This window comes from Copadichromis virginalis, linkage group LG6 (genome assembly GCF_057382275.1).
Source record: "Copadichromis virginalis isolate Kocher_CV1m ecotype Utaka linkage group LG6, C_Virginalis_male_GT1.1, whole genome shotgun sequence".
Lineage (NCBI taxonomy): Eukaryota > Metazoa > Chordata > Actinopteri > Cichliformes > Cichlidae > Copadichromis > Copadichromis virginalis.
Genome location: NC_140623.1, coordinates 20,816,211 through 20,841,204, shown reverse-complemented (window position 1 = coordinate 20,841,204; position 24,994 = coordinate 20,816,211). Strand labels below are relative to the sequence as shown.

General features: G+C 43.4%; 1 protein-coding gene across 1 annotated transcript; it reads left to right on the top strand.

Moving 5' to 3' along the window:
• Positions 1-1,005: 1,005 nt before the first annotated feature.
• Positions 1,006-24,696, top strand: mxd4 (MAX dimerization protein 4). Its single transcript, XM_085459162.1, has 6 exons — positions 1,006-1,296; positions 1,947-2,046; positions 5,371-5,400; positions 18,240-18,354; positions 20,460-20,622; positions 21,042-24,696. Exons 1-6 carry the CDS (start codon positions 1,233-1,235, stop codon positions 21,200-21,202), a joined length of 633 nt encoding a protein of 210 aa, XP_085315288.1. The 5' UTR covers positions 1,006-1,232; the 3' UTR covers positions 21,203-24,696.
• The last annotated feature ends 298 nt before the right edge of the window (positions 24,697-24,994 follow it).

Sequence of the window (24,994 nt, the reverse complement as noted above, 5' to 3'; positions counted from 1 at the left end):
ACTCCCAACAATCTAATATCTGACTGCTAGAAACATAAACTGCCAGCCATGCGAAGCATCTGCAGGCATCCCCCTTATTGCTCCAGCAATTGCAACACCCAAAGTTCAGCTGCAAGCCTACACAGCTGAAAATTAATAAACACTGGGCTTCGCTTCTGATGCACTTTTGCAGATGAAATTAAAGGTGTTGCAGACAGAAAAAGCTGCTATCAGAGATAAAACTAGAAAAATTGGAGTCACACGATTTGAAATATGCTGAGTGATGAATCATGACCTTAAAGTTTTAGAAAAAAAAAAAAGGGGGGGGGGGGGGGGGTATTTTAACGGCACTAAATTAGGTGAGTTTTATTTTATGTTATTTTATTTTGAGAACTTGGGTTTATTAGGACTTGGACTGGACAAAACCAGAGACTTTTTTTAAACCTCAAGGTGGATGCTTTGCTTTTTTAAAACTGCTTTGTAAAAACGAGTTGAGAGAATTTCAAAGGAACTATCTTTATTTTCCTCAAAATACCAGACAAGAAAAGTAGTTCATCTCATATCTTTTGCACCAGTAAAGCCTGCATACTTTCTGCAGACTCATAAAAGACTTTCACAATGACTTGGGCAGGAAATGAACACGAATACTGAAAAATTTTCTCATGTCACACACGCATACGTGAAATTGCTGACGTATATTTAACGGAAGACAAAAAAAATAGACCTTGTTGACTAACAGACCGGAGGGGGCAGTTTACGCTAAAGTCCAAGACCAAAAGCATACTTTTTGAGAAGTCATTAAATTTGGCAACCAAAACAACATCCCAAGTTCAACCGTAGCACACGCCCAAGACTTCCTTCCAGCCAATCAGAGGGCTATTTTCCCGCCTCAACCCTATCATGTACTGAGAAGGCGGACAGCTCAGGCTTGTTGCTAGGGCATGTCCCTGCTCGCTTTAACTGCGCTCAGCCAATAGAGTCGGATCTTATAGTTTCCGCCGAATTATTGGTTGAGACGAATGCCAAACGTTTGCCTATACGGTTTTCCTATTGGCCAGCGCTTCCATCAGTCATTTCAGTGAGTTTTAGTTAGCTGCTGTTGATATGTAGTTTGGAGTCACCAAAGACTCAGAAGTGAACGTAGCTGCGCATACATACCGCTCTGAAACATTTTTTAACGTTTTCATTCCATTCATTTTATGACTTTATGACTAAGTAGTTTCTATTTTTTTAAATAACGAGACAACAACAAGATGGAGCTTAATTCCTTGTTAATTCTGCTGGAAGCTGCAGAGTACTTGGAAAGAAGAGACAGAGGTATTTCAAGCTAAACAGACAAGTTGTCAGCATTTCTAAGCCAGTAATTATGTCGTAAATGGGGATTGGGACGGCAACTAACTTCATTTTTTTAAAATAATTTGTTACGTTTTGACGTGCACTGCCATAGTGCAGGTATGATGTCACTTTACAGACAATGGGACATAGACCAGGCGATGGGTGCAAGCTGCACTCTGGGAGTCTGTATGCTAGACAGTGATAGGTGTAAATGTTTAATTTATAGTGTGTCATTTTTTATAAAATATGTTAGTATCATTTCCGAATGTGTGTTGTTGCAATCGAGTGTTTTTCCTTTGGATTTGGATGTAAGAAAATGAGTAAACAAGCCTGACATTGAAAATATAGGACAGAAATCGTTATGCAGCGGTGGCTATATCATAATATAGACCTCGGTGCTAAAAAAGAAAGAAAAAAGACTGCACTTTAATCGATCTTATTAATGATTTATTACGTGTTGTTCCTCTTTAATTGAGTCCCCGGTTGATATTTCACGTCTCAACTATTTCTCCAAAATGACTCACTGTCATCTATTATTATTAGGATGATTGTAATTGTTTTTGTTTATTTGCTTTGCCGTCCTTGCAGACCAAGCTTAAATGTAACACTCATTTTGCTTTCTGTGTTTACAGAAGCAGAGCACGGGTATGCCTCGGTTTTACCGTACAGCGCCGAGTTTTCCCGAAAGAAAACGAAAGCCTCGCCAATTTCCAAAAAAACTCAGAATAATAGGTAAATATAATCCTTTCTCCCTTCCCCCCAGCTTTATTTCTGACTTCATGCCAGCTTATAAAAACACACACTCACTCTCTCTCTCTCTCACACACACGCTGTCTCACTCTCCTGTCTGCTGCCTGGGCTGGGCTCTCTGTTTTGGGCTCTCCAGTAAACAGTGCCACGCGTACACTGTCAAGCCTGCTGCTCTCACTGTTCTGTTTCACTCACACCTATCTCTGAGAGGAGAGAAAACACCGCATACGCCCGTAACCTTTCGTTTCTGCACCTTGTCTCACACAGTTGCATCCAACCTCTGGAACTGTGTGAAGCTTTTAAACAAATGTGTGTATGTCTTTTTTTTATGTGGTTGTTGCGTTTAAGCTTTCGTGCTTCTGATGGAAGTAAATTGATATTTGGAAAGGAAAGGGAACCTCAGCCCAGCACACCCAGAGTTCATTACTGGTGTTGTCTGGAGGACTGAGTTGCTCCCACCGAGTTTAACCCCTTTATTGTGCAGCTGTGTAAGAAGTTAAAGCGAAATATATTACATAAGTGCACGGCATAGCTTTCAGTTTCGGTTTGTCTGCTTCTTCTCAGACCAGTGCCATTGGCAGATTAAAGGTCATTTAAAAACAATCATGGCAATTAATGTGTGGCTGTGTAATGTGTGACCTATGAAGTTAAAACACCCGTGCAGGCTTATGTTTGCTTTCTAAAAGCAAAAATAAAACCATCCAAACTTTCAACTAAAAGTAGGCCATGTGACAAAGAAAAGCAGGAAATCCTCACATTTCAGAGGCTGGATCCATTTAGTGTTCAGCTTTTTTTTCCCATCCCCACCAGGCATGGAGAAACTTGCTTTCTAGGCTACATGCAAATTTGGTTGCCCTTCGGTCTCATTTACAGTAAACAGGCTATTGTTGAAATGATTGTGTCAATCTAGTTCCGTTCCTTAGAAGATTAACACATTACGATCTGATTTAATAAAGTGAAAGATAAAAAAAGAAGGGAAAAAAGCATTGGCTAATAATAGTTTAGGGAAGCAAAGTGTGGAAATGGCTCGGCAGTGAGTCTGATGGTTACGACAGTGCACGTAGATGTACGCTAGAAAGTAGTGTCATTACGAAGGGTGACACAGAGCATCGGAATCAGCAAATAAGGTGGCGATTGCTGACGCCAGTTGCTGTTTTTTGTCCTCCGTGTCACGCCAGTTTTGTGTCAGGTGACTGCTGAAAAGATAGCTCTGTAGATAAACCCCTTAAGATGAAGAGCGAAAAGGCTTCAAATAATTGCAGATGATACTTAATAATATTTTGATTTAACTGGCACAGAAATGAATAAAACAGCATTAAATAAACAAAATAACAAAAGTGTTTTTGCACGCATTTCTGACATGGGTATCAGACTTTTAGTGTGGCTCCATTCCCATTGTCTCTGTTAACTTCCACTCCTGTTTACAACGTGTGGGTGTTCTGATATGAAAGTGATACTTGCACTCGTTTGGCAGAAATGTGAAAGCAGCACCTTCCACATTCCTCTAATCCACAAGTTAACGTGCATTATATTTTGTGTACACCCGTGTGATCGAGTGAAGGGGTGTGGTGTGGATGTGGCAGGTGGGTGCGGCGCCTGAATAAGGCGGGCATCTACGCAAGCATATATGACAAACACCAGACCACTCGCTGGGCTTCATGCAGCCAGGCCTGCGTTTCCATACTTTTTTCTCGTGACAGAGCTTGGGGCACATCCCCCACCCCCGTTACGCCGTTTCCCTTTTTACACTCGCCCTCAGCTTCTTTTTTTTTTCTTTAAGTGTAGACAGGAGCTGATGCAGGCTCCTAGTTATAAAATCAGAACAAAGCAGTAATGTTTAATGTTACATCTGCAACTTAACACGGATAATGCGTGTTAAAGCGTTTACTTAAAGGCTGTTATTACCCTGCTTCATCGCTCTGTCACACCATATGTGAAAATTTAGGTCAGCTGACTTCGTTTTCCTCCTCTAATTCCTTGATTTGAATGTAGGAAAACTTTTTGAGTCCTCCCAGCTTGCCTTTTGGCCATTTGTAGCTCATAAAAAAGTGATAAAAGGCTTATTTTAAATGCCTCTGATTGTTAGAGGATGATTTTATGACATGTAAAAGTCCTCCTCATGCCATCCTGTGGTTTTACATAACATGTAAAGGTGTGGGCTAACCTGCTGTAGTTACAGGTCTGTGAACATTCTCTTCCTCGGAATGATTTCCTGGTCGTGCCCTGTGCTTTGACTGGGACATTTCCCTGATTTGTGCAGGTTTGAATTGCACAACTTCCTCCACGATGGCTCTTTGTCGGCTTCTAAGATCAGCCGCCCAACATCCTGTGTTGTCTTTCGGGATGATTTTGTGCAGACGCCACATTATAGCAGTCGCACGGTCAGCTGTAACCCGTTTTGGTGCGCAGGACGGCGTTGTGGCACACAGCTGTGGGAACCAGTGCTTCGCGAGCACAAGGGCGCCTCAAACAGTGGAAAATGTGAAAAGGCTTGTTGTCAGTCTGTCCCTTTTGTTGTTGCTGTTTTTGTTTTTATTGCCGTGGTATCCATGACGGTCTCATGAACAGAGGGCCTGTTTCAGATGGACCGCAGTGCCCTCGCCGCTTCTGGCTGCGTGTCATAATAGGGGTTCTCCTCGGAATAGCCCACACACTGATGAATTCTGTGGCGTCCGGGCCTCCAGACGTCTGAGAGTGTTTTCATCCTGTGTCCACGCTGAGCAGCCGCGGCGGAGGCAGTGGTGCGTGGATGCTGTTTGTATATGTGTAGAGGGGGGCAGGCAGGCTGTGTCACAGATACAGCTCTCTCTCTCAGGGCCATTTTTGCCCTCGTGTGCGTGCTCTCTGACAGATGTCCCACAGAAATGGGAAAAGATTTTAGAAGTCGTTTATCATACATTTCCCAGTCTTTGCATGTCTGTGCCCTTGATCCACCTGACTGGTATCCATAGACAACAAATTTGTCCTGTTTTAAGCATTAAAATACTGCATTTATTTCTTATAGTACAGCAGCATTCAAATGCTTAAGGCCTACAGCCACTGGAAGGCAGAAGAGCAAGAACATAGAGATGAATCTAGGCTTCTCTTTGATCTCTTGACACACATTTTTCTGATTGTTTCTCAGATCTGTTACTTAACATATTTGCCCAAATTGCTTTCATCTGCCTTGCTCTCTGATCAAAACGTGTACTAACTAAGCCTCTCACTATTATACAGAATCTGATGTCATGTCAGATGATTTTTTTGTAGTATTTTAGTAGTAGTAGTGTAGTATTCCTGCCCTGACAGTCATCTTTGTCATTTCAGATCATCGCACAATGAGCTGGAGAAACACAGGTAAGATGACATCTGACCCCCCTCGACCTTGCCCGTGTTTGATTGTGTGTTGAGTGCGTGTGTCTTTTAGTTCCTGACATAGGTAGTAATTGAAGAGCTTCATGGGGGCTTTCAGGTATTTTCTCCAAATCAGAAACACTAGTACGACAGATCAGAGGTCGTCTTCAAAGAGCCAAAGATTTAATCTGTTAATTCTTGTGCCTGAAAAACAGATAATAACCTGATTTCAAAGAGCACCTTCACGCTGTCTCCGTTTCACGGATGAAACTCGTGTCCTTGTAAGGAAGAATCTTGGGTTATAATCCTGCCCAGACTGACACTTTGAAAAGAAAAGCAGTAAATCTGGACTTCACCTATCATTCAGCACTGAAATTGGGCTTTTTCTCCTTCCTGGAGGCACAGAATCGCAGCTCATGGTTTGCTTGTGTGTGTGGGGTTTGTGTTTTTTTACTTCACAGCTTTAGAGTTTCTTGTCAGGAAGCAAACGTCTCTTTGATATCAAAAAGGCCTTGCTGCTTCAGAGTAGATTCTTTAAAAATTGCCTTGCAGACAGGAATAAGAAAACAGCTGATGTGACTATCAGCATGTGAGCAGTGGCTGAAAAGGGTATGTGAGTGTTTGCGTGTGTGAGCGAGCATGACACATGCTGTCACCCACGATGAAGGCCAGTCACATGGCCGGGAGTGAGTAATGGATGTGCGTGGCAGAGGGAAAAACAAGCCCGGACATATTCCTCCCTGACCTGCGAGGCACAGGAAGGCCCCGGCTGATTACACTGCAGGTGTTGAGACACAGGAGTTACCTCATGTCCGACGATGGGTGTGGCTGGTTACCAAGCGCCTGTGACGTCCAGTCAAACTGACAAAAGTGAAGTAAAGGGTTTACTCACTTCCTTTGTCATCACCGCAGCCACGAGTTTCTGAAAAAGTGGAGTTTTCATGACAGACATGTCACTGATTCCATGATGGAAGGAAAAGAAGAAGAAGCCCTTTGAAGAATAAAGTTGCGTTCAAACACGCCGTCACATTGCATCATCACCTGTGACAAGCGAGGAGTTATTCTGTATAATTTCATGCCTTGTGTTTTTTCCTGTTTTTGCATTCACCATGCCCGTTTGTGTGGAAACATCTCCACCCTCTTATTTGAAATGACAGGGCTGCATGGTCACAAGGTTTTGCCACGTGGTCCACCCTGAGTCAAACCCCCGTCTGAAAGCGTGGCCACAAATTACATGGTCAGCCACTATACAGGTGTTAACAAGGCTCAGACTCTGCCTTTTGGCACAGCCATGTCTGTTGTACTAGCGACCGTCGTGTGACTAATACGCAACATTGAAACTACTAATAGTTTTTTATAACTGACAAAAAAAGAGACTTCTGAGCTTCTAAAATGAGGCAATTTTTGCTCAAGTACCTTTTGATTTTCTTTTTAAAGCTAATGGCGGCACAAAATGAGCAACTTGAAGAATGTTTTCCTCAAACTTGTAAACGGACATTTGCGTATGACTATCAAGAATCTGGCATGCCACTTGACCACGTTATCAATCGTGATCAGGCTTTTGTTGCAGTCACACGGAAAGTCTATATCTGATAACCAGTAGCTATCATCCAATGAAGATTTAGCATTTTACATTGTTCATGCGCAAATTTATTTTTGAATTTTTAAGACTTCCTCTTCCACACCGACAGATGGACTAAGACGCCTTATCCTAGATATATGAAGCCTTGAATATTCAGCTGCTGGCCTCAGAGTCAGATTACCTAGTATATGAAACTTGCAATGAACCTTTCTGACGAGCTTCTCACATTTGATTTGTAGCTTAAAGATATAAAGAGAAGAGCTTTAACAGACATGCTCAACAAAAGAATTTTTAACTTCTGATTCATAAGAAAACCAAAAGTCTTTAGGTGTCCTGTTCAACCAGTTTAATGAATGTATGACCAGTTCAGGGGTATCTGCTTAAAGCATCAGCCCTGTTTGATCTGCAGTATCGCCTCAGAAATCTGTACCTCCCACACGCCCTTGGACGTGACTCCAGGGAGGTGGCTGCTGTTTGAGCCCTGACTCACTGTCTTTGTTTCTTCGTGTGTTGTTTTTGTTTCCCCCGCTGCTGCACAGAGCAATCCTTGTACTATACATTCACGAGGTAGATAAGGTGGCGGATGAACGTCTCCTTAGAGGCCGAAAGGCATCGCATGTAATAGTACCAAAATCACGTTTTCTTGCATGAGAATGTCCTCTAACCAGATTTTATTAAATAAGGGAACACTTTAGTATGCAGTTTTTAACTTTGAGCAGTTGACAAAAAAATATGAAATTATTTTGTTTCATTAACAACAGATGTTAAAATAAAGGAGATAAAACTGGAAAATGTTGATTGAAATTGGGAAAGACCTGATGTCAAACAAGTTTGGAAGGTGGTTTTCATCTTTTAAGATTTTTTTTGTTTGGTTATTACTTTTTTATTGTTTTTTATTTATTTATTGATTACTTTAAAATTATTTTTTAGAACTGTTTGTCAACAAAGATACCAAACTTTCCACATGCAGCCAAGACTGAAACGGTGTGGCTAATCGGTACATTTGCTGAATAATCAGCTAAATGATTAATCAACTATTCATTGCTGCTGTTATATGAAGCTGATTAAGTTGGAACTTTTTGGCTCTCTGGGTACCGTTCGCTGACCTCGTGCATGCTAGGTGTCTCTGGCAGCTGCTCCGGAGACACCCTGCATATATTTGTGTCCCATTATCAGAGTCAGTCAGCTGCTTCGTGGATGTGGAGTCCCACAGAGTTGGCTGTCCTGACACTTATCTGCTGCAGCCTGATTTTTAGCTGTGACAGCTCTCTATAGACCATCTCTTGAATGACTGTGCTGCTTTTTGTTTTTTTTTTCCTTCCCTCGTCAGACCTGCAGAGCATCAGCTCAGAGTCTATGTGAAACTTAAGTGCAGTGTGTTTGTTCTCCACGAGCATTGCTTCCTTCCCATTTCTGACTTTAACCGCTTTTGATCGCGCTTATGACAGCTCAAGTTTCCTTTTCAAGCAACGCCAAGAAATTACGAAACTAGATGTTTTACTTTCCCACATATCACCTGTTTACAGGAAGCCCAAGTCCAGTCTGCATAATCTAAGCTGTCTGGTATGTTTGCCATGCCTGCCTCGATCGAAAAAGAAAAGAGAAATATTTAGAGTTCTATTTTTATCCCCACCCATTTTGGCTCTCAGGTGCTCTTGGTTTCAGTTTTTCGAGATCGTAGCGAAGCTCACGAGTTTGCAGGCTGATTTCGACAAACAGTATCCTCTTACACTACGCTCTGTATCACACTGCAGACAATGTGCAGCAACTGTGGAGCACCCATTGAACTCGGCTTTAAATTTACATGCACTTCATGGACACGGGAGCAAGCCCTCCATTTGTCATGGTCTAGTCTTCTCTCTAATTAAATTTACTCTCCATGTTTCTTCTACTCCCAGCTGTGAATGAATCACTTTTTTTTGGCAGTGAGCAGGTCCTTTTTTCCTCGAGTGAAGCACACTTATGTGTGTCTATGCCGGCCGGGCAGCACCTCTTTGAGTTACGGCAGCGTGCTGGTGGGAGGGATGCCCATCCACGGCCCTGTTACTTCACCTCCTTGACATCTTTTCTTTGCCCCACCCCCACTTTCCAGAGTCCACATCTGTCTTTTCTGTTATCTGTCTTTTTTTCCCTCTTCCTTCTCCTTATTCTCGCTCTCCTTTTCGACCCTACTAAAAGCCCCTGAGTCAGCAGAAACTTGAGGCAGCGAGGAAGAGAAGGAGGGGCAGGGCTCTCTTCCTTCTCACTCTTTTTTTCTTAGTGACAAAACTCATCTGTTCCCATTTCTCCTGTTTTGAGGTATAAATCCTTGTCGTGTCTTCGATTTTATACCTATGTTTATCCTGTAAATGTGCAACGCTGCTTTTAAGGGCTGCTGTATATCCTGCTTGTTTTGCTTATTTTTTATTTTGAAGTTAAATGTCATGTTTGCCTCTCAGGGGCTGCTACGTAATTAAAGTTTGGAAAGTTTTCATTTTTTCCTTCCAGTTTTGGTTTTGGTGTGACGTCCTCACATGTGACTGCATGTGCACTTTAGTTCCCTGCTGTCACAATGCCAGTTAAATTCCCCTTTTTGTTGGCATCATGGAGGAATCATTGTAGTTAATGATGTCTTGTACGCAGTCTAATTACAGAACCTGTAGAGCAAGGATGTTGTTATTTGTCATGAGATTGAATCAGCCAGTGCTGAAAGAGTCAACTACATATAGTCGACTATATGGATAACTAAGTTTTTCTTTTATTATCTGGAATAGTTTAAAGGCCGGAAATTATTTTTCCATTATTGTAGTTGATGGTTTTGATTTTAAAATTGTGTAAAAAATTCAAGGTGACATTTTTAAAGTGACATAAAACTGAAAAGTGTAAAAAAACACACACACAAAAAAACTGTCTGCAGACGAAACAGAACAATCTGGGTTGAGTTAAAGATGCAGTGGGAATAAAAATAAAATCTAGACAAGCAAAGACTGGAGGGGGAGAAGAGGCTTAGTTTGAACTTTGACAGGCCTCATCCTGCAGTTCTCTCTCTGATCTAATGGTGCGCTCCATTTGAAGTGGGAAATCAGAAATCACGACTTCCAAGTTGGAATTGTCAACTGGGAAAGTCAGAAAAGCCCCACCAATGACATCACAATCCAAGATGTCGACAGAGCATGTAAACAGTAGTAAAAATGTAAACTGTCTGCAAGTGTCACAAACGCACTGTTAAGTGTTTGCGACACGCTCAAAAAAGCATGCACTGAGCAGTGACGGGGCTCTGTCCACCAACGTGCTACAGCAGTGTTTTTAAAAAAACAGGGATTGCATTATGTCGCTTGAGATGCATGAATGGCTCTACTTTATGTATGAGCAAAAACAAATCCAGTTTTTCCTCGCTTTTCCGACCGCTACTACGAATGCTGAAACGCAATCAACTTGGGAGTTACGCCACTCCCAGCTTCAACAGTCAGCTTAGAGGTAAAGGAATACACAACTGCTGGGGACTACTCCTCAGACGTATGTGTGTACGCTAAAAATAAGTCAGTGGCAACATTTGACTTTTTAGAGCCTAAACAAGGCGTAGGAGGTCTAGTTCTGTCTTGGATTAAAAATTCCATAGTGGATTTTTGTCTTATGGCACTAAATCCTGTTGGATGACTCAACTTAAAAAAAATCTTATATATCTGTCAACTTACAATCAAAATGTAACAAACGTAGTCCTTATTAGTTTGCGTCGTTACCTGGAAGAACATAGGTAAAGAGAGTAAAGTTTGGGTTAGCTGATGCTTTGTCCTAATACATGTGGCCATGTTGGCGTGTAAAAGAAAAGGTTTGTCCAAACGTGTGTGTGTGTGTGTGTTTACTTATCCAGGCATGGGACAGTCTGGGTTTGTAGCTGAGCTGTGTGTGACTAAAGGGTAACAAACAGGCCACAGCTGGACGTCAGCAGCAGTGCTCCCATGTGGAATTTTCTCCACCCTGAGGTCACCCAGCTTTAAGAAGTTCATCAAACCCGGTTTTTTGTAAAGCCCGTGGACGATCTGCTCTGGCGGGTGGGTGAGGCGCGGGGGGTATCTTTACACGTAATGCAAATATTTCAGGCCACCGCAGACCTACATTTACAAAAGAATGTTCTCGTTCCAGCTCAGGTGTTACTGTGTTCTCCGCAGTAAACTCGGCTCGTTGGCACAAAACAGTCGGTGCTCATAAAAAAACAGCAGTGTAGGATGCACTTTAACAAGGTGTGTGAATAGCTTTGGGGTTTCCAGGATAGGAAAAAGAGAGCAATTAAAGAAAGACGCAACTAGACACAGAAGTGCGATGACTGAACCATTCATGGTTCGGCCATGGCTGAGGAGGAGGTGGAGAAGGAGGAGACAAAGACATTCTTGAGTGTTGCTGAAGGGAGGAACTTGAGGCAGTGTAGGACGTGGCTGTTATGTGTGTCAGCCAGGCACCCTGAAATTCAGGTCAGCGGAGCATACACACATACACTGGAATGCAGAGTTAAATAAGAGAAGCGGCTTATGGGGAAAGTTTGAAGATGGATGGCAGGTGGGGTCACAGAACTAGCAGGCCGAGTATTACTAGAATGCTTCGCATTCAGCGCTGTCTGCTTTTTTGGCACAAGTGAGCCCCAAGTGAATGTTTGTATGATTATGCACTGATAGGCAAGATTACAGCTGCAGGCATTCTGGTTTTGCACTTTTGTCCAGCAGTAGTTTTAAACCTTTTGGTAAGCGAGCTCTAAATCAGCTACTTGGAGAAACAACGTAAAAGTGGAAGGTAGTGGAAATCTCTTCTTTCCTCTTTTCCTGACCCCTCTGGATTTTTTCGTAGGCAGGCCCAGACCTTCATGCAGGACCCCACCCCACTGCTCTAAAACCCTCCTTCAGATGTAAACAACTCCAACTTTTACAGTCAACATGGAGCCAGGAATCCTCTCTCATGCCACTAGATTCCTGCATGTTAATCATTGACAAGGACCATTATAAAACCAGAGCGCCCCATGTCAGGGGAACGTGTTTATGGTGCTTGCTGAACTTGTCTCTGCTAGTCTGTCCCAAGATTTGCGAGATGTACTTTTCATGGCACGCAGGGAAAGGCAATTAATGTCCAGGTCTGTCATCTGACGTTGGCATTGAAATGGGATGTGCAGAGAAAAAACCTTCCTCTATTTTTAAGCCTCCGCCATCTCTGTTTCGCTCGCACGCTCTCCCCTTTAAAATCTGTTTGACATCTGTTTCTCTGTTAACACCGCAGTAAGCTGGCTGTGCTGAGAAAGGGATTTTGTAATGATCCTCGCTCGCACAGGGGGGATTGTTTGAGTACACGAAAACAATCAAATGAATCTAATTACTTGGCATTCCCAAGCATGCCCCGTGGAAATTCCAGTTTGTTTTGTGGAAATTGTACTACAGTGAGTGAGCAACACACTGCTTCTACTCTTTCCTGTTGTTTAATCACCAGAAAAGCATGCTGAGCTTTTCCTTTAGAGTAATTCACCAATAAGTGAAGTAACCTCCCTCTGCCTGCTTTGCTGCAATCGTGTGTGTGTTTTCAGGTTTCTGTTTGCTCCTCGCGTGTGAGAGCAGAGTCATGTGAGAGCGAGCTCCATGTTCCTGCCGTCAGGAGAATGTGTTTATGGGGGACTTGTATCCGTCTGTCTCACCTTACAGAGTTGTCACTGCACACAGTGGGCGTGTGGGTGTGGCGTCCCCGATGACAGAAAACAAACATAACTCGTCCCAGACGACTGACATTTCATATGAGCGAGATAAAGACTTCTTGTGTCTCCCTGCGCCTCGGTGCGTGCCTTTCTTCTCACTGGCGTGGGCAGCGTGGTGAACCACTCTGTCAGTTTCACATGAGCGTGTCTTATTTTTCTGCCGTCTTGTTTTCCGTGAGATCGCTGTTAAATGGGAACGCTTACGGGGCTGACCTGCAGGGTGACAGTGAGACTAATAAAGGCTGGGTGTGTCTTGTGTTTCTGTCGGCAGGCCACTGGGCAGGGTCTCAACTTCCCTGCTCTCTCACTCCTGAAGATATATTCAGCCTGATATAAACCTGTAGCAGAAATTGCCATGTTTATAGCTAACAACAAAAAATAGTTTTGGTTTCTATGGCTGCATGGATGGTAACTGTACAGGTAGTACATTTTTTATGCAATAAAAGGGGGCGTGGTCGTTTTCAATGTCAAGTTTATGGTGACTAGGCTGTTCATGCTTGGCTGCAAATTCGCTCTCGACCGTGTTTATGGTGCTGTTTTCTGACTAATAACAAGCTCTGCTGTGGTTAATTGTACTTACTACTGGGTTTCAGAGTCTGTGTGATACTTAGCACTTCTGGATCTGGGGGAAAAAACACAAACAACCAAAAGGTTAAAAGTGGCTTTAAAATGTGACTTGAATGTATGACATCACGGTGCCTGTGTCCATCTTTTATATGCAGTCTGCGGTTATGTCATATAATCAAACAAGCAGTCAGAGAGTCACATGGGTTTAAAGCAAACCTTCAGGTTAAAGAAACTTATTTAAAAACAAATGTAATCACATGATAACCCAAACTAACTACTGCAGGTTATTTGGAGGTAAAACCTGAAGTGGACAAGTACAAAATATCAGTAGGAAGTCCACAAGCATGTGCATGTACAGCTATGGTAAAATACATGGTCTTAGCCTTGTTTTTTAAGCTTTGCTGTAAGAATAACGAATAAAACTATAAGAATAACAATTCCTCAAGAACACAGTTTTTGTATCCTCTCATATGCGTCTTGAGATTGAATGACTGCAGTTCTGTGCCTGCTTAAAGCTGAGCTGATCAGAAACTCTTGATGTCTTGTGGGCTCAGCTCAAAAGGAAAATAAACAAACAGGCATAGTTGTTGCATTTTCTGCTTCTGGGTACTGGGGCAGCTCTAGCACTGAGAGCTAGCATTGTATCATGGCTTCTGATGACCTTTGACCTCTGTTTAGTAGGCCTGGCCCTGTGCCAGACAATCCACTCAGCCCTGTGCATATGGGTGGAGGAATGTGCTGGGCTGCAGTGAGCTCATTAAACAGTACAGTGAGCGAGGGGTGAAGGTCTGTTGTTTGCACTAGCTCGCCTTCTCAGGCCCTTTGTGTGCCGATGGAGCCTCCTGAGGGACACTGTGTCCACCAGGAAAGTGTGTGTGTGCGAAAACACTGCACAAATGGTCACTGCAACCTTTTTCCTCTGGTGCACAATACATCAATACCCCTAACGTGCACACCTAGCCTGCCACAGATGCACTTGAGCTGGAAAACAAGATATATTGTTTTCCTTCCAAGGCCCAGAGTGTGAGGAGGTCTGTGAGAATGGCCTGATCTGTACCCGACAACCTTGGAGCGCAAGTCAGCGGTTTGGCTTGTTCCAGTTTCAGCAGTGTGCAGCTTTCTGAGCAAAAGTTCCTTTTTTTTTTTTCACCTCCCCGGCGTAGTCTGTGCTTTGTTTTGGCTCTGAGCTGCTGATGGAGAAAAAAGATGGAGGGGGAGGGAAGGCCAGAGATCAGACACAATCATCCCGTGGTGGCAGCACATGAGAACAGTCAGGTGGTGATTTCTGGGCAGAAAACAAGTTGATCAACCAGATTCACTATTAAATCCTCAACTGCAGGCAGGAGTATGGGGCAGTCTGATTTAGCATTTTTAGCAGTTTTTATTTGCAAACTTTTATAAACAAACAAACAAAAGGAGACCTCTTGCAAATATTGATATTGTTGTATAACGAAGCTCCAATCCTTTCAAACAAAATCTGCCTCAACCCCAAATCAAAGGCTATCCTATTTTCATACCAGACAAATTGGAAAATTTGCAGTGATTCACAACCATGTGGCCCGGTGATGGGGGCAGTCTGCTTCCCATCATTAACATAGCATATGCGTTCACCTCGTGCAATGCTTTGCACAGCGGTTTTAGGCAATCTGATAAACACTGCGTGACCGGGGCTTTTTTAAGTAATAACAAACCTGTGTGAGAGGGGGTCCTAAACCCCGCTCCGAATCAGCTGTGTGCTCCTGAAGAAAAATTTCTCGTGGCGGGAGAACCCCTGCTGCTGCTGCTAATGCGAGGGAGCTTTCAGGGACACACGTGCCAGGTTTAATTCTCTTAATTATATGCAGCTAAGCGCCTGATTCTTCTCGGCCGGGGCAGAGTGCACACTTTTGTTACTGTAAGGTTAACTAGTGGGGATGGTGTGGGAAAAGCTAGGTGTTTCCCCTCATTTTAACCTTTGTGTAATGCTAGGCTAACCATATGCTGGTTTCACCTTCATAGTTAGTATTCAGATATCAGAGCAGTATCAATCTTCTCATCTGAAATAGTGAACAAGTGGGTTTTTGTTCACCAGTTTCATGAACTGAAGATCTGCTAAGATACGTTTTTTTCTTTAACCGCAGAGATCACATTTGAGAAGAATTCTTCACAGGGAGGCAACGACGAACTTTTTAGGTGCAGCCGACAGACACCGGTCTCCACCAGTCATTGCATATGAATGCAGAAAAAATAAAAACCAAAGCTTCTTAAAGACTGACCCATTATTGCTTGATAGCAGGTGTGGACTGAACCAAGATCGACTCAAATTTTGAAAGCACAACCTTTGTAAGCCAGAGAGCTTCTGGAAACAAATATTTTGTCTCTGGCCTGCAAATTCTTCTTACTCATTTTTAGCTATTAAAGTTGGGTATATATTAAAAGTGTTCTGACACTTGGATGGCAAAAGGGGAGGGGCCTCCTTGAGGTTTTCTAAACCTGTCCAGTGGGCTATATTTGAGTCTTTCCCGAGCCGATTCTGTCCCCCATCCTGGGGGAAGGCAACTAATCCGGCATAACAAAGCGAAAAAATGTTACATGTAAGACCCTTTCCAAGAAGCTGTTAGCCCACATATTTGGCGAATCAGCCAACCCTAGCAAAATAATATTTTCATTTTGGTCCCGGCAGCATTTCACTTTATTTTTTTATCTTTTTTGCAGCTGCAGAAAACATGGGTGTGGTCTTCTCCCTTTGGTGGCGAGTTTGTGCGTTTAACTCTTTGCTCATTTGTTTCTTATGTGGTCAAAGGGCACCAGGGCACACTTCTCTCTTCTGCGTGGCAGGTAAAATATGAGGCCAGGATACATGAAGGGCCTGAGGTGAATAACACTGGTGAAAAAACACGGAAAAAGAGTTTTCTTGAGGTGGGTAGTCGGGCAGAGTATTCAGGGAAACGCCTTGTTTTTGTTTTTTGTTTTTCGCTATGAGAGAGCAGTGGGGGCAGGGTGAAGTGCAAGATGGTTGCCCATTGGCTCAAGTTACCCTTTGGATGATGCGTATGGAGCGCTGCCTAGTGCAGCTGAGCACACTGCACTGAAAGGGTCCTTTTTTCAAACCAGAGAGAAAGTCATCCACATACTCGGACCCCGCTGCAGAACTCCTGCTCCTCCCTGCCTGCTTCCCCTGGCTGCAGACCAAGCGCTTCATGTGGCTCGAATGGGGTAAGCTGGAGGTGGCCCCCACCCCTGTCCTCAGAAGACACTTGTTTTCCAGTGGGATGAGGGTGTGTTAGTGTTGGCAGGGTGGAGCAGAGAGTTGAAGGGGTTCAGCGGATGGGGGGTTAGGCGGACTTGCCTCCTGGGAGAGGAGGTAATAAAAGACTGAGAGCACTTTCACATGACCCTTTCACACACCTACGTGCACCTGTAGAGAGATGACACGTTGTTTATTAAAGCCATATCTTTCTGTTTTTAAGATTATTTTCTTAATAATTGTGCAATCAAATCCATCAAAATCGATACTGTGCATGAAGTGAGACTGGTCAGATTTATTGCCCACAAGATGTCTCTGGTCGAGGTCTAAGTGAAACAGACGTGGCTACTGAGATGGTCTCATTTTGCATAAAAATGAAGGTGACGCCCTTCCTGAAAAAGAGCTGGGGAGAAAAAAACACAGAGTGTGTAAAGATTGTGTATGATTGCACACTAACTGTGGACTCAAAGAGAGCCTCATTTCTCTGATTAGGTTTATCTAAGCTGCGGCAATGGCTGGTGGAGACCTTGTGTTGTTGGAGTTTGTTTACCATATAGTCAGAGTTCCTCAAAGGAACAGGAGAAAGGCAGTAGTGGTGGTGGTGGAGGGAAGGCTAGCTCAGAAGAATGAAACAGTTCATGGACTAGCTTGACTAATGGAGGATTCAAAGGCCTTTTTGAACAAGTCTGAATGGAGCAAAGTCAGAGAGGGGATCTTGCTGATAGGATCTTCTCTTAAATAACATACAGTATCCATAAAAATGTAACTCTGTCTTCACTGTCTCTCATATAAACATCCAAATGACGCTGTTTACTCGAGGATCCAGGGCAGGGTTGTTGGCCTGCAGGGCTTTGGCAGGGATGCAGGGTTCACAGTTTCGCTCTGCGACCTTATCACAGCTGCCATTTTGATTGGTGACTAATTTTTGTCTCTTCTTTTGCACGTTTTCTCAGTTTTAGCGTACGGTGGGTTTGCCATTTTGCGCACACGAGGTTTGGAAAATGTCGGTCAGACAGCTGTGCTGGAAAGTATGGGGACTACTATACTATGCACAGTGATATTTAGGTCAGCGTGTAGCACACTGGCACTCTGCCCATACGCTAGTGAGTGTGTGCACATGTGTTCAGAAAATTGTGAGCAGGTTTGGGGAATGAATAATCACCTCATAAATGAAAAGTGCATACATGAAAATCCCAAAAGTGTGTGTGTGTGTGTCACATGTTAGCTTACAAGAAGAAGATGGATAAACCGTGGCTGGATTTCTAACAATCTAATCATTAACACAGTATATCTCACTATTTTTATTATAATATTTGCAGTTGCTCGTGAACTCTTGATTAGTTCACTAATCACTGTTTGACGTAGCTCGTCTCAGATCATTACGCACAGCAGTGACAGTAAATGTAAGACTATCTGTGTCAATTTTGCACAAGTACAGCACAGCCTGCGCTTTGTTGTGGATGAGGAGCTTTGAACATGACTAACCACAGATCCTCTGAACCCCTCAACCCTTTGAAAATGTCTCACGGTCAAGCCCAGAGTCAAAGTGAAACCAAGCGTGCAAAAGAGCGTCAGGCCACGATCGCGCAACATTCGCTCGCGAGAGCAGGACATGTAAAAAGGAAAAAAGAAAAATCGGTGTGTGCTTCTCATGCACACACCGATTTTTGTGTGTGCATGAGGTTTTGTGGAGGTTCTTTCTCACTTTCTGCCGGTGGATGTGTGCTGACTCACTTCTGTGTTTGCTTGTGTGCTTGCAGACGTGCCAAACTACGGCTCTACTTGGAGCAGTTGAAGAAGCTGGTGCCTTTGGGTCCAGACAGCACGAGACACACCACTCTGAGCTTGCTAAAAAGGGCCAAGATGCACATCAAGGTACTAAAATGCACAAACCTTATGAATCATTCAAGTGTTCACGTGGCACATCGCATGCTGGATTTAAGCGACGCATACATTTTAATGTTTTCACCAAGCATTTATCTGATGGAGTGTTAGGGCCACTTTAAGAAAAATATGTCGTTCTTTTTAAGATTATAGTCAAAAAGTGGAGATTGAAGTTGTCGTTTCAAGTCAAACAAACTGCCAGGGCTGCTCTGTAAAACGCCTTGTGTACATGAGTTAGTGAAACAACATCAAACATCAGCTGTCTTATTGTGTGTTGTGACACAGCATATCCCCTCCGTACCGCACGAGGGTGTAACCATCGGCATCCTCTCATCTGTCCATTGTCAGCTATTTCATTTTGCATGAATCCGACCAGCTCTTTGAAATTTTTTGAGGCTTTTTCTTTCTGACCAGAAGCAGCTTTCTGCACCATCTGTTCAACATTCTTATATTTGTCACCACACTGTGTTTAAGTGCCATAAGAGAAATCATTTCCTTGTTACTAAAACTGATTCGAGTGTAATTTCATTAACTCACAAGGCATTTTGTAGAGGGTACTCTTAAAATAACACAATGCGGCCCTAATACTCTTTCGCAGTATGATGAGTGAATTTTTTCCTTATATTTTATTTTCTGAATAAACTATTGACGCTCCTCTGTGGGGAGGACCCCCCTGGAGGGGCACCGAGCCACTGTGCATGGGTGTGAACACCCAAGAGAAGAAAAATTAAATTAAAAATTAGATCCAAGTGAGAGGACTTAACTTTTTCTTTTTTCTTTTTTGCTTTTGGAAATGGGGTCATACCAGAAGAAGCATGAGAACCTCTAGACTAAGCAAACAGAGTAATCTAAAAATCTTCTCTGTACCAGCTTCATGCTCTACTTCTCCTGTTTCCTCTAAGTAATTTTTTTCTGCACTTTAAGTGTGTCGTTGTTTTCTAATTGTTCAATCAGGATGGATCGGTGCTCAATGAAAATAAAAATCAAACAAAAAAGAAGAAGAAAAAAAAATCTTAACACAGAGCCTTCAAAGTAAAATATGTGGGAGACTTTGTGGCTGATGTTTAGATTGTGTATTTAATATTTGGCTTTGCCAACTTTTCCTCCATGGTTCATTAAACTGTTTCACTTCACAGACACCAAGTGACGTGCTAAAAAATGCTCTGCAGCAGCAACTAGTGAGCGGAGCTTAAAAAAAGTAGCAGCAGTGCTTCTACCCGTGCTGTAGAAGACCAACCATAAGTAGACTTTAGGACACGCCGCACTGATCTTGCTGTTTACAAGCAGCAACAGTGTGGTTGGTGGAAAATCCAGACGTAGCGAGTTTTAACCCTTCATTTCCTGTTTACTAAGCATGTCCTCTCTGCTCAGACGACCTGCGCTAATTCTCGGCATTGCGACCGTTTCTTCTTACGCGAGTTCGCTTTGATTCACCACTGAAAACCTTCATATACAAATAAGGGCACAAAAAAAAAATCGAACCCCACTCTGAGTCAAAATTTGACTTTGAGTTCAAGTTTATTTTTAGTTTCAAACCCGTGAACCTCACACAGTCATTTGGCTACTTCCCCAATAAAATGTTGAAATTCAAGGTCGTGTTGTAACTTTGACAGAGATCTGATTTAAAGCAGATAGAAGATAAATCTGGTTTCATTTTTTTTGTTAACTTGATGAGATCAAAAACAAGAACTAATATTCATGTTTCAGCTAAAGTAATACTTCACCCTGCAGCAGTGATACAATAGGAAAATACTGTGGTCGTCACACTAGGAAGAAGTGTTGTCTTTTACTGCAGAGGAAGCTTTTTTGGTCTGGATTGTGGGTTTAACCATGTGTATTATGTGGTGTGCAGTAAAGAGAAGGCAATTACTAGAACCCTGCACAGGCATGGACTGAGGTTGCAGATGAAAAAAATCCATGTCTGCAGAACAGACACCTTTAAACCAGTCTTAAGTATGCTAAGGAAGAAAATATGTATACTAGAGGTCTTCACTTCAGTTGCATACTTTAAAGGCAGAGCAAAAACGGCGAGGTGGTCCAATCCGGTGAGCATGGTCGTTAATTTTTCGGCATTTTTGTGTGTGCTTTGTGTGCAGAAGCTGGAAGAGCAGGACAGGAAGGCTTTAAATGTGAAGGAGCAGCTTCAGAGAGAGCACCGCTACCTCAAACGCCGCCTGGAGCAGCTCTCCGTGTCCGGATCTGTGGAGCGCATTCGCACCGATAGCATGGGCTCCACCATCTCCACCGACTCAGAGCAAGGTAGGCTGTCCTTAAAGAGCCAATCACACCTTTCTGGATTGCACTTAGACATGGATTGCGCGCCGTATTATTAGAGTACACTGTAAACGCTCTCCATGAGCCGGTTCTTTGTGCCTCAGATGTCTCTGTAGTGCTTAGTTTGAACTGTTGAGGTATGTTTGATATTCCTGAACGAGGTAACACACATGCAGTTGTTTGTCATTGTAAGGGATTATCTGCTGGGGCACAAAGATCTGGCTGTTTGTGCGGAGGTAATGGCTGCCTAAATCCGGGTTTAATCTCCAGGCACAGCAGGCTTCCTAATAAATATGCCCACGTACTGGTTGTGTGGAAATAAACAGTTTCTTCTCTCTTGATCAGTTTCTAGCAACACTAAAACCCCCCAAAACATTGTGTATTTTTTTCCTTCTTGTGTACAGAGGTGGACATCGAGGGCATGGAGTTCACGCCTGTTGAGGCAGACAGCGTGGACAGCATCAGCGACGGCGAGGAGGAGGACCAGTACAGCCTCCAGAGCAGCTCCAGTGACAACAGCTACACGGGCACACATTCCCACAGACTGCAGCCACACCACTGTTAGACCCATGGCGGACATCCATCTGTCGACCAGCTTCCTCACCCATCCACGCTTCCCTCACCTCATCCCCCTCCCTCCCACTCTCCCCCTTTTGTGTTCACCTACGCCGCCCACTACCTACACCACCTACACAAGACCACGATGGCAGTACCCCCGAGCCTATTCTGTCCACACTTAAGACTTGCTGACTTTTCCTCCCTTCTCTGACCACTGATCCTACCTCACCATACTGTATCCTGCCTGACCCCGCCCCCTCCTTACACACCTGCCCTTTTTACCACCCAAACAGCGCAGAGCAGAGCTTGTAGTTTTTAATCTGGGTTCTGTGGTCAGGTGCGCAGCTTTGACCTGTTAATTGGTTCGAGAAAAGTAAAAGGAGAGAGTTATTATCAGGTGGCAGTAATACCACACACAGTTTGTGATATAACAGATGAAGCAGTTTGGTTTGTTCTGCAGTATATGCAACATTGGGAACCTCGGTAGTCATTTTCATCATACAGATTCTTCCCTTTTACACAACAGGATTGTGCAGGAGGTGTCCTGTCCTTTCCTTGAAACATCTGATTGGTGAAAAATGACGAAACCTTTAGAATTTCTCATTTGGAGGCGGTGGCAGGATGTTCTCAAACCGCTGCCACCGCCCGAGCGTACCCAGTATGGGAAGCATTTTGGTTCACTTTTCGTGCGCATCGAACAAACAAAGCACGACTCTGATACCTAAACAGTCACTGTGCACTTGCGAGAAGTTTATCCACCACATCGAACTCTCCACAAAACGGTGAATTAAGCTTGCCCTTAAATGTCCAAACTTCTTACTGACTCAACTCTGCACACATGCTGAAAATGTGTCCACAGACCACCTGAGAAGGTTCGAGAGCTGCAGCAGAGCAGGAAGAATGTAAATAGATGTACAGATACTGTAGAAACCCTCGTGTCTCCCCTCTGGTTGGGTTGCCTAACCACTACTCCACACTACTGACCACTACACTATACCACCCTATGGTGTGGATGGACTACTATGTCAAACAATGAGAAAAAAAAAGGAGTTTCCTCAAAACTAAAACTCTACTCCTTACATTTGACTCAAATCTTGTTTCCTTCTCAGTAGCTAATTGATGTAGCAATAAATACATGAGGCGGGTGCTTCCTCTGAGTGTTTAATCGATTCTGGCAGACCATGAGGTTCTATGGGAGACTTTTTTTTTTCTATTTTTCTTTTTTTATTTCTAGATGGGGATTTGTCGCTCACCATTAACAGACCTGCATCTCCTTCACTAACGGATGCTTCTCTGTGAGCGCGTCACCATCTACCTAGATCTCGCATTTCTCTGCAGCTCTTGTCGCCTTCTCGGTCAGAAGTCGGTGGTATTTTAAATATTTGTTTAAATCGATTAACAAGTCAAAGCTGTAAACACCCGGGAGGGGAGGGAGGGCAAGCTTGTAGTGATTTGTTCATTTTAGAGGCACTCGTTTTTATCTAACCTAGCAAACTAATCACTTTCCTTATCCCCTCGGCTGATCTGTGGCTTATTTGCGAAGCTTTGGGCACGGCTGAACACCGATGTAGGTGAACCTTGTTCTCTAACCCGTCTGTAACTTATGCACATTAGTCACTGTTGACGAACGAGGCGCTTCTGTCGCTCTCTGACCGTTTAATAATCCTTAGCCCCGGTCTCTGGCAGTCCTTTAGAGCTTGGCACTTTAAAAAGAAAAAGAAAAAAAAACACACAGACACAAAAAGGGGCAGGCCATTGAGACGGATCTGACCCCACCCAAAAAAAAAAGAAAAGAACTACAAAAGACTCGAATGAAAAAGAAAAATACTTGCATACAGAATCTACTCGTCACTGAAAGTGAGTTTAGCTAGTGTAGTCTATATTTCTTGTATTAAATTTTGTATTATATTTTCCTAAATGTTCTCTTGTAATGAAAAGACAAAAAAGAGTGAGTATATCTATCTTATCTATATATAAAAAAATATATATATATAAATATATATAAAAATATGAGTGACAGCCAGACAGACAGGAGGCCAGGCTTGATGAAGGGAGAGTGGGAGCAGGGGAGCTGATAGACTGGCCCCTCTCCCTTTGGGTGACTCTCCTGCTGTCATTCTGTGCCTTGGTGAGCCTTCGACCTCCCTCATCCTCCTCCTCTTTGGCCCTTACTCAGGTCACGCTCCCCCCTGTCCTCTCCCCCTCTCGCTTGCATCCCTCCCTCCTCCTCCTCTAGCGGGGCCTTTTTTTAATTTCAACGTGAGACACTTCCATGCGTGAGGGCCGCGTGAAGAGAGAAGACCTCATAAATGAGTAAAAATTATCCCCCCCACCTCCCCCTTTATCTCAGTTCCTACTGAAGCCGCTGTTGTACTACACCCTGTCCAGGCACTCCTCCGCCCTCTCGCTGCCCGCCCGTCTGCCAGCGCCGCCTCTGTCATGGAGATAAAAAACAAACACACACACACACACACACACACACTGGTGAACTCCCATGGCAGCTTCCAGTCGCCCCGAATGGTCACCGAAGGGGTTAAAAACTTCTGGGCTTGAAGCGTGTTTATCTTTATTTTGATTTTTTTGTCATTTTATTATTGTTGTATGTTGACTTGTTTGTTCGGTGGGAGCCACTGGGAGAGGAGCGATAAAAAAACAGAATAATCCAATCAATGGCAGCTTAACGGTGTTATCCTCCGAGCTCCCGGTGGTGCGTCCCAAACAAAGTGTTACCCATCGATCAGGGGACCTCTTGAGACACAGCAATATTACCATCTTGTGCTTTCTGAGGGAGGGTGGGGCGGGCGGGGCGCAGGGTTTTTAAAGACAAGCAGGTGGTTTTTGCTCTTGACTCTGTGGTGCATTGTTTTTTTGTTTTTGTTTTTTTTTGGTGACCAACTCTTATATATATTTTTTAATTTTTACCTCCTATCTGCACTCTCTCCATATTCTGCAGGAGGGGAAAAGAGTAACTATAGATGAGGAAAAAACAGCTGTTTGTTTTGGGTTTTTTTTAATCATCGAGTTTACATTCATGTCAAAGACTTTGTACATGACTGTTTGTAGCAAAAAATGTCCTTTTTTCAGTTTGTCAGTCAAATGAACAACTGAGTAAACCATTACTAAATGGCATATTCTCTCGCACAGAACCTCCCACAGCGATAATTGACATAAAAAGAAGCAGAAGACAAAAAGAGGGAGGGAGCGGGACGATGAGGCGGTGGGGGGGGGGGGGGGGGGGGGGGGGGGGGATAGATATGAGATTAGAGATTTTAAAAACACATACATATATTTTCACTCAGTGTAGTGTATGAGCAGCTGATTGGACATGCAGACATTTTGCTTGAATGTTGGATGGATCGTGTTTATGGGAAAATCTTTTAATGATGTGCCTTGGGGGGTGGGAGGGTTCTTTAAAGAGATTGTACCACTTAATGAACACTGTTGAATCAGTTGCCCTAACTTTAAAAAAAAAAAACAACGAAGTTCCCCATCTTGTTCCACTTCCCTTCTCGTGACAGAAAAAGCAAACGGTTAACGGCAAGACACAGAGACACAGAGGAGAGTGGGGTTGTGCTGGGGTGGGAATGTTCATCAACATCAAAGTGGGATTTTATTTTAAAAAACAAAACAAAGTCATAACAAGTACACAAGAAAAGATTTGATGTTATTGCTTTCATGCTGCTGTTGCACAGAGATTTCTAAGAGCACAAAAGTTTGTTTTTTGGGTGGGTGTCAGCAGGCGGAGAAGAAAGAGGGTGGTGGGCATGACGGAGTATGGGGGGCGTCTGCAGCTCACGTG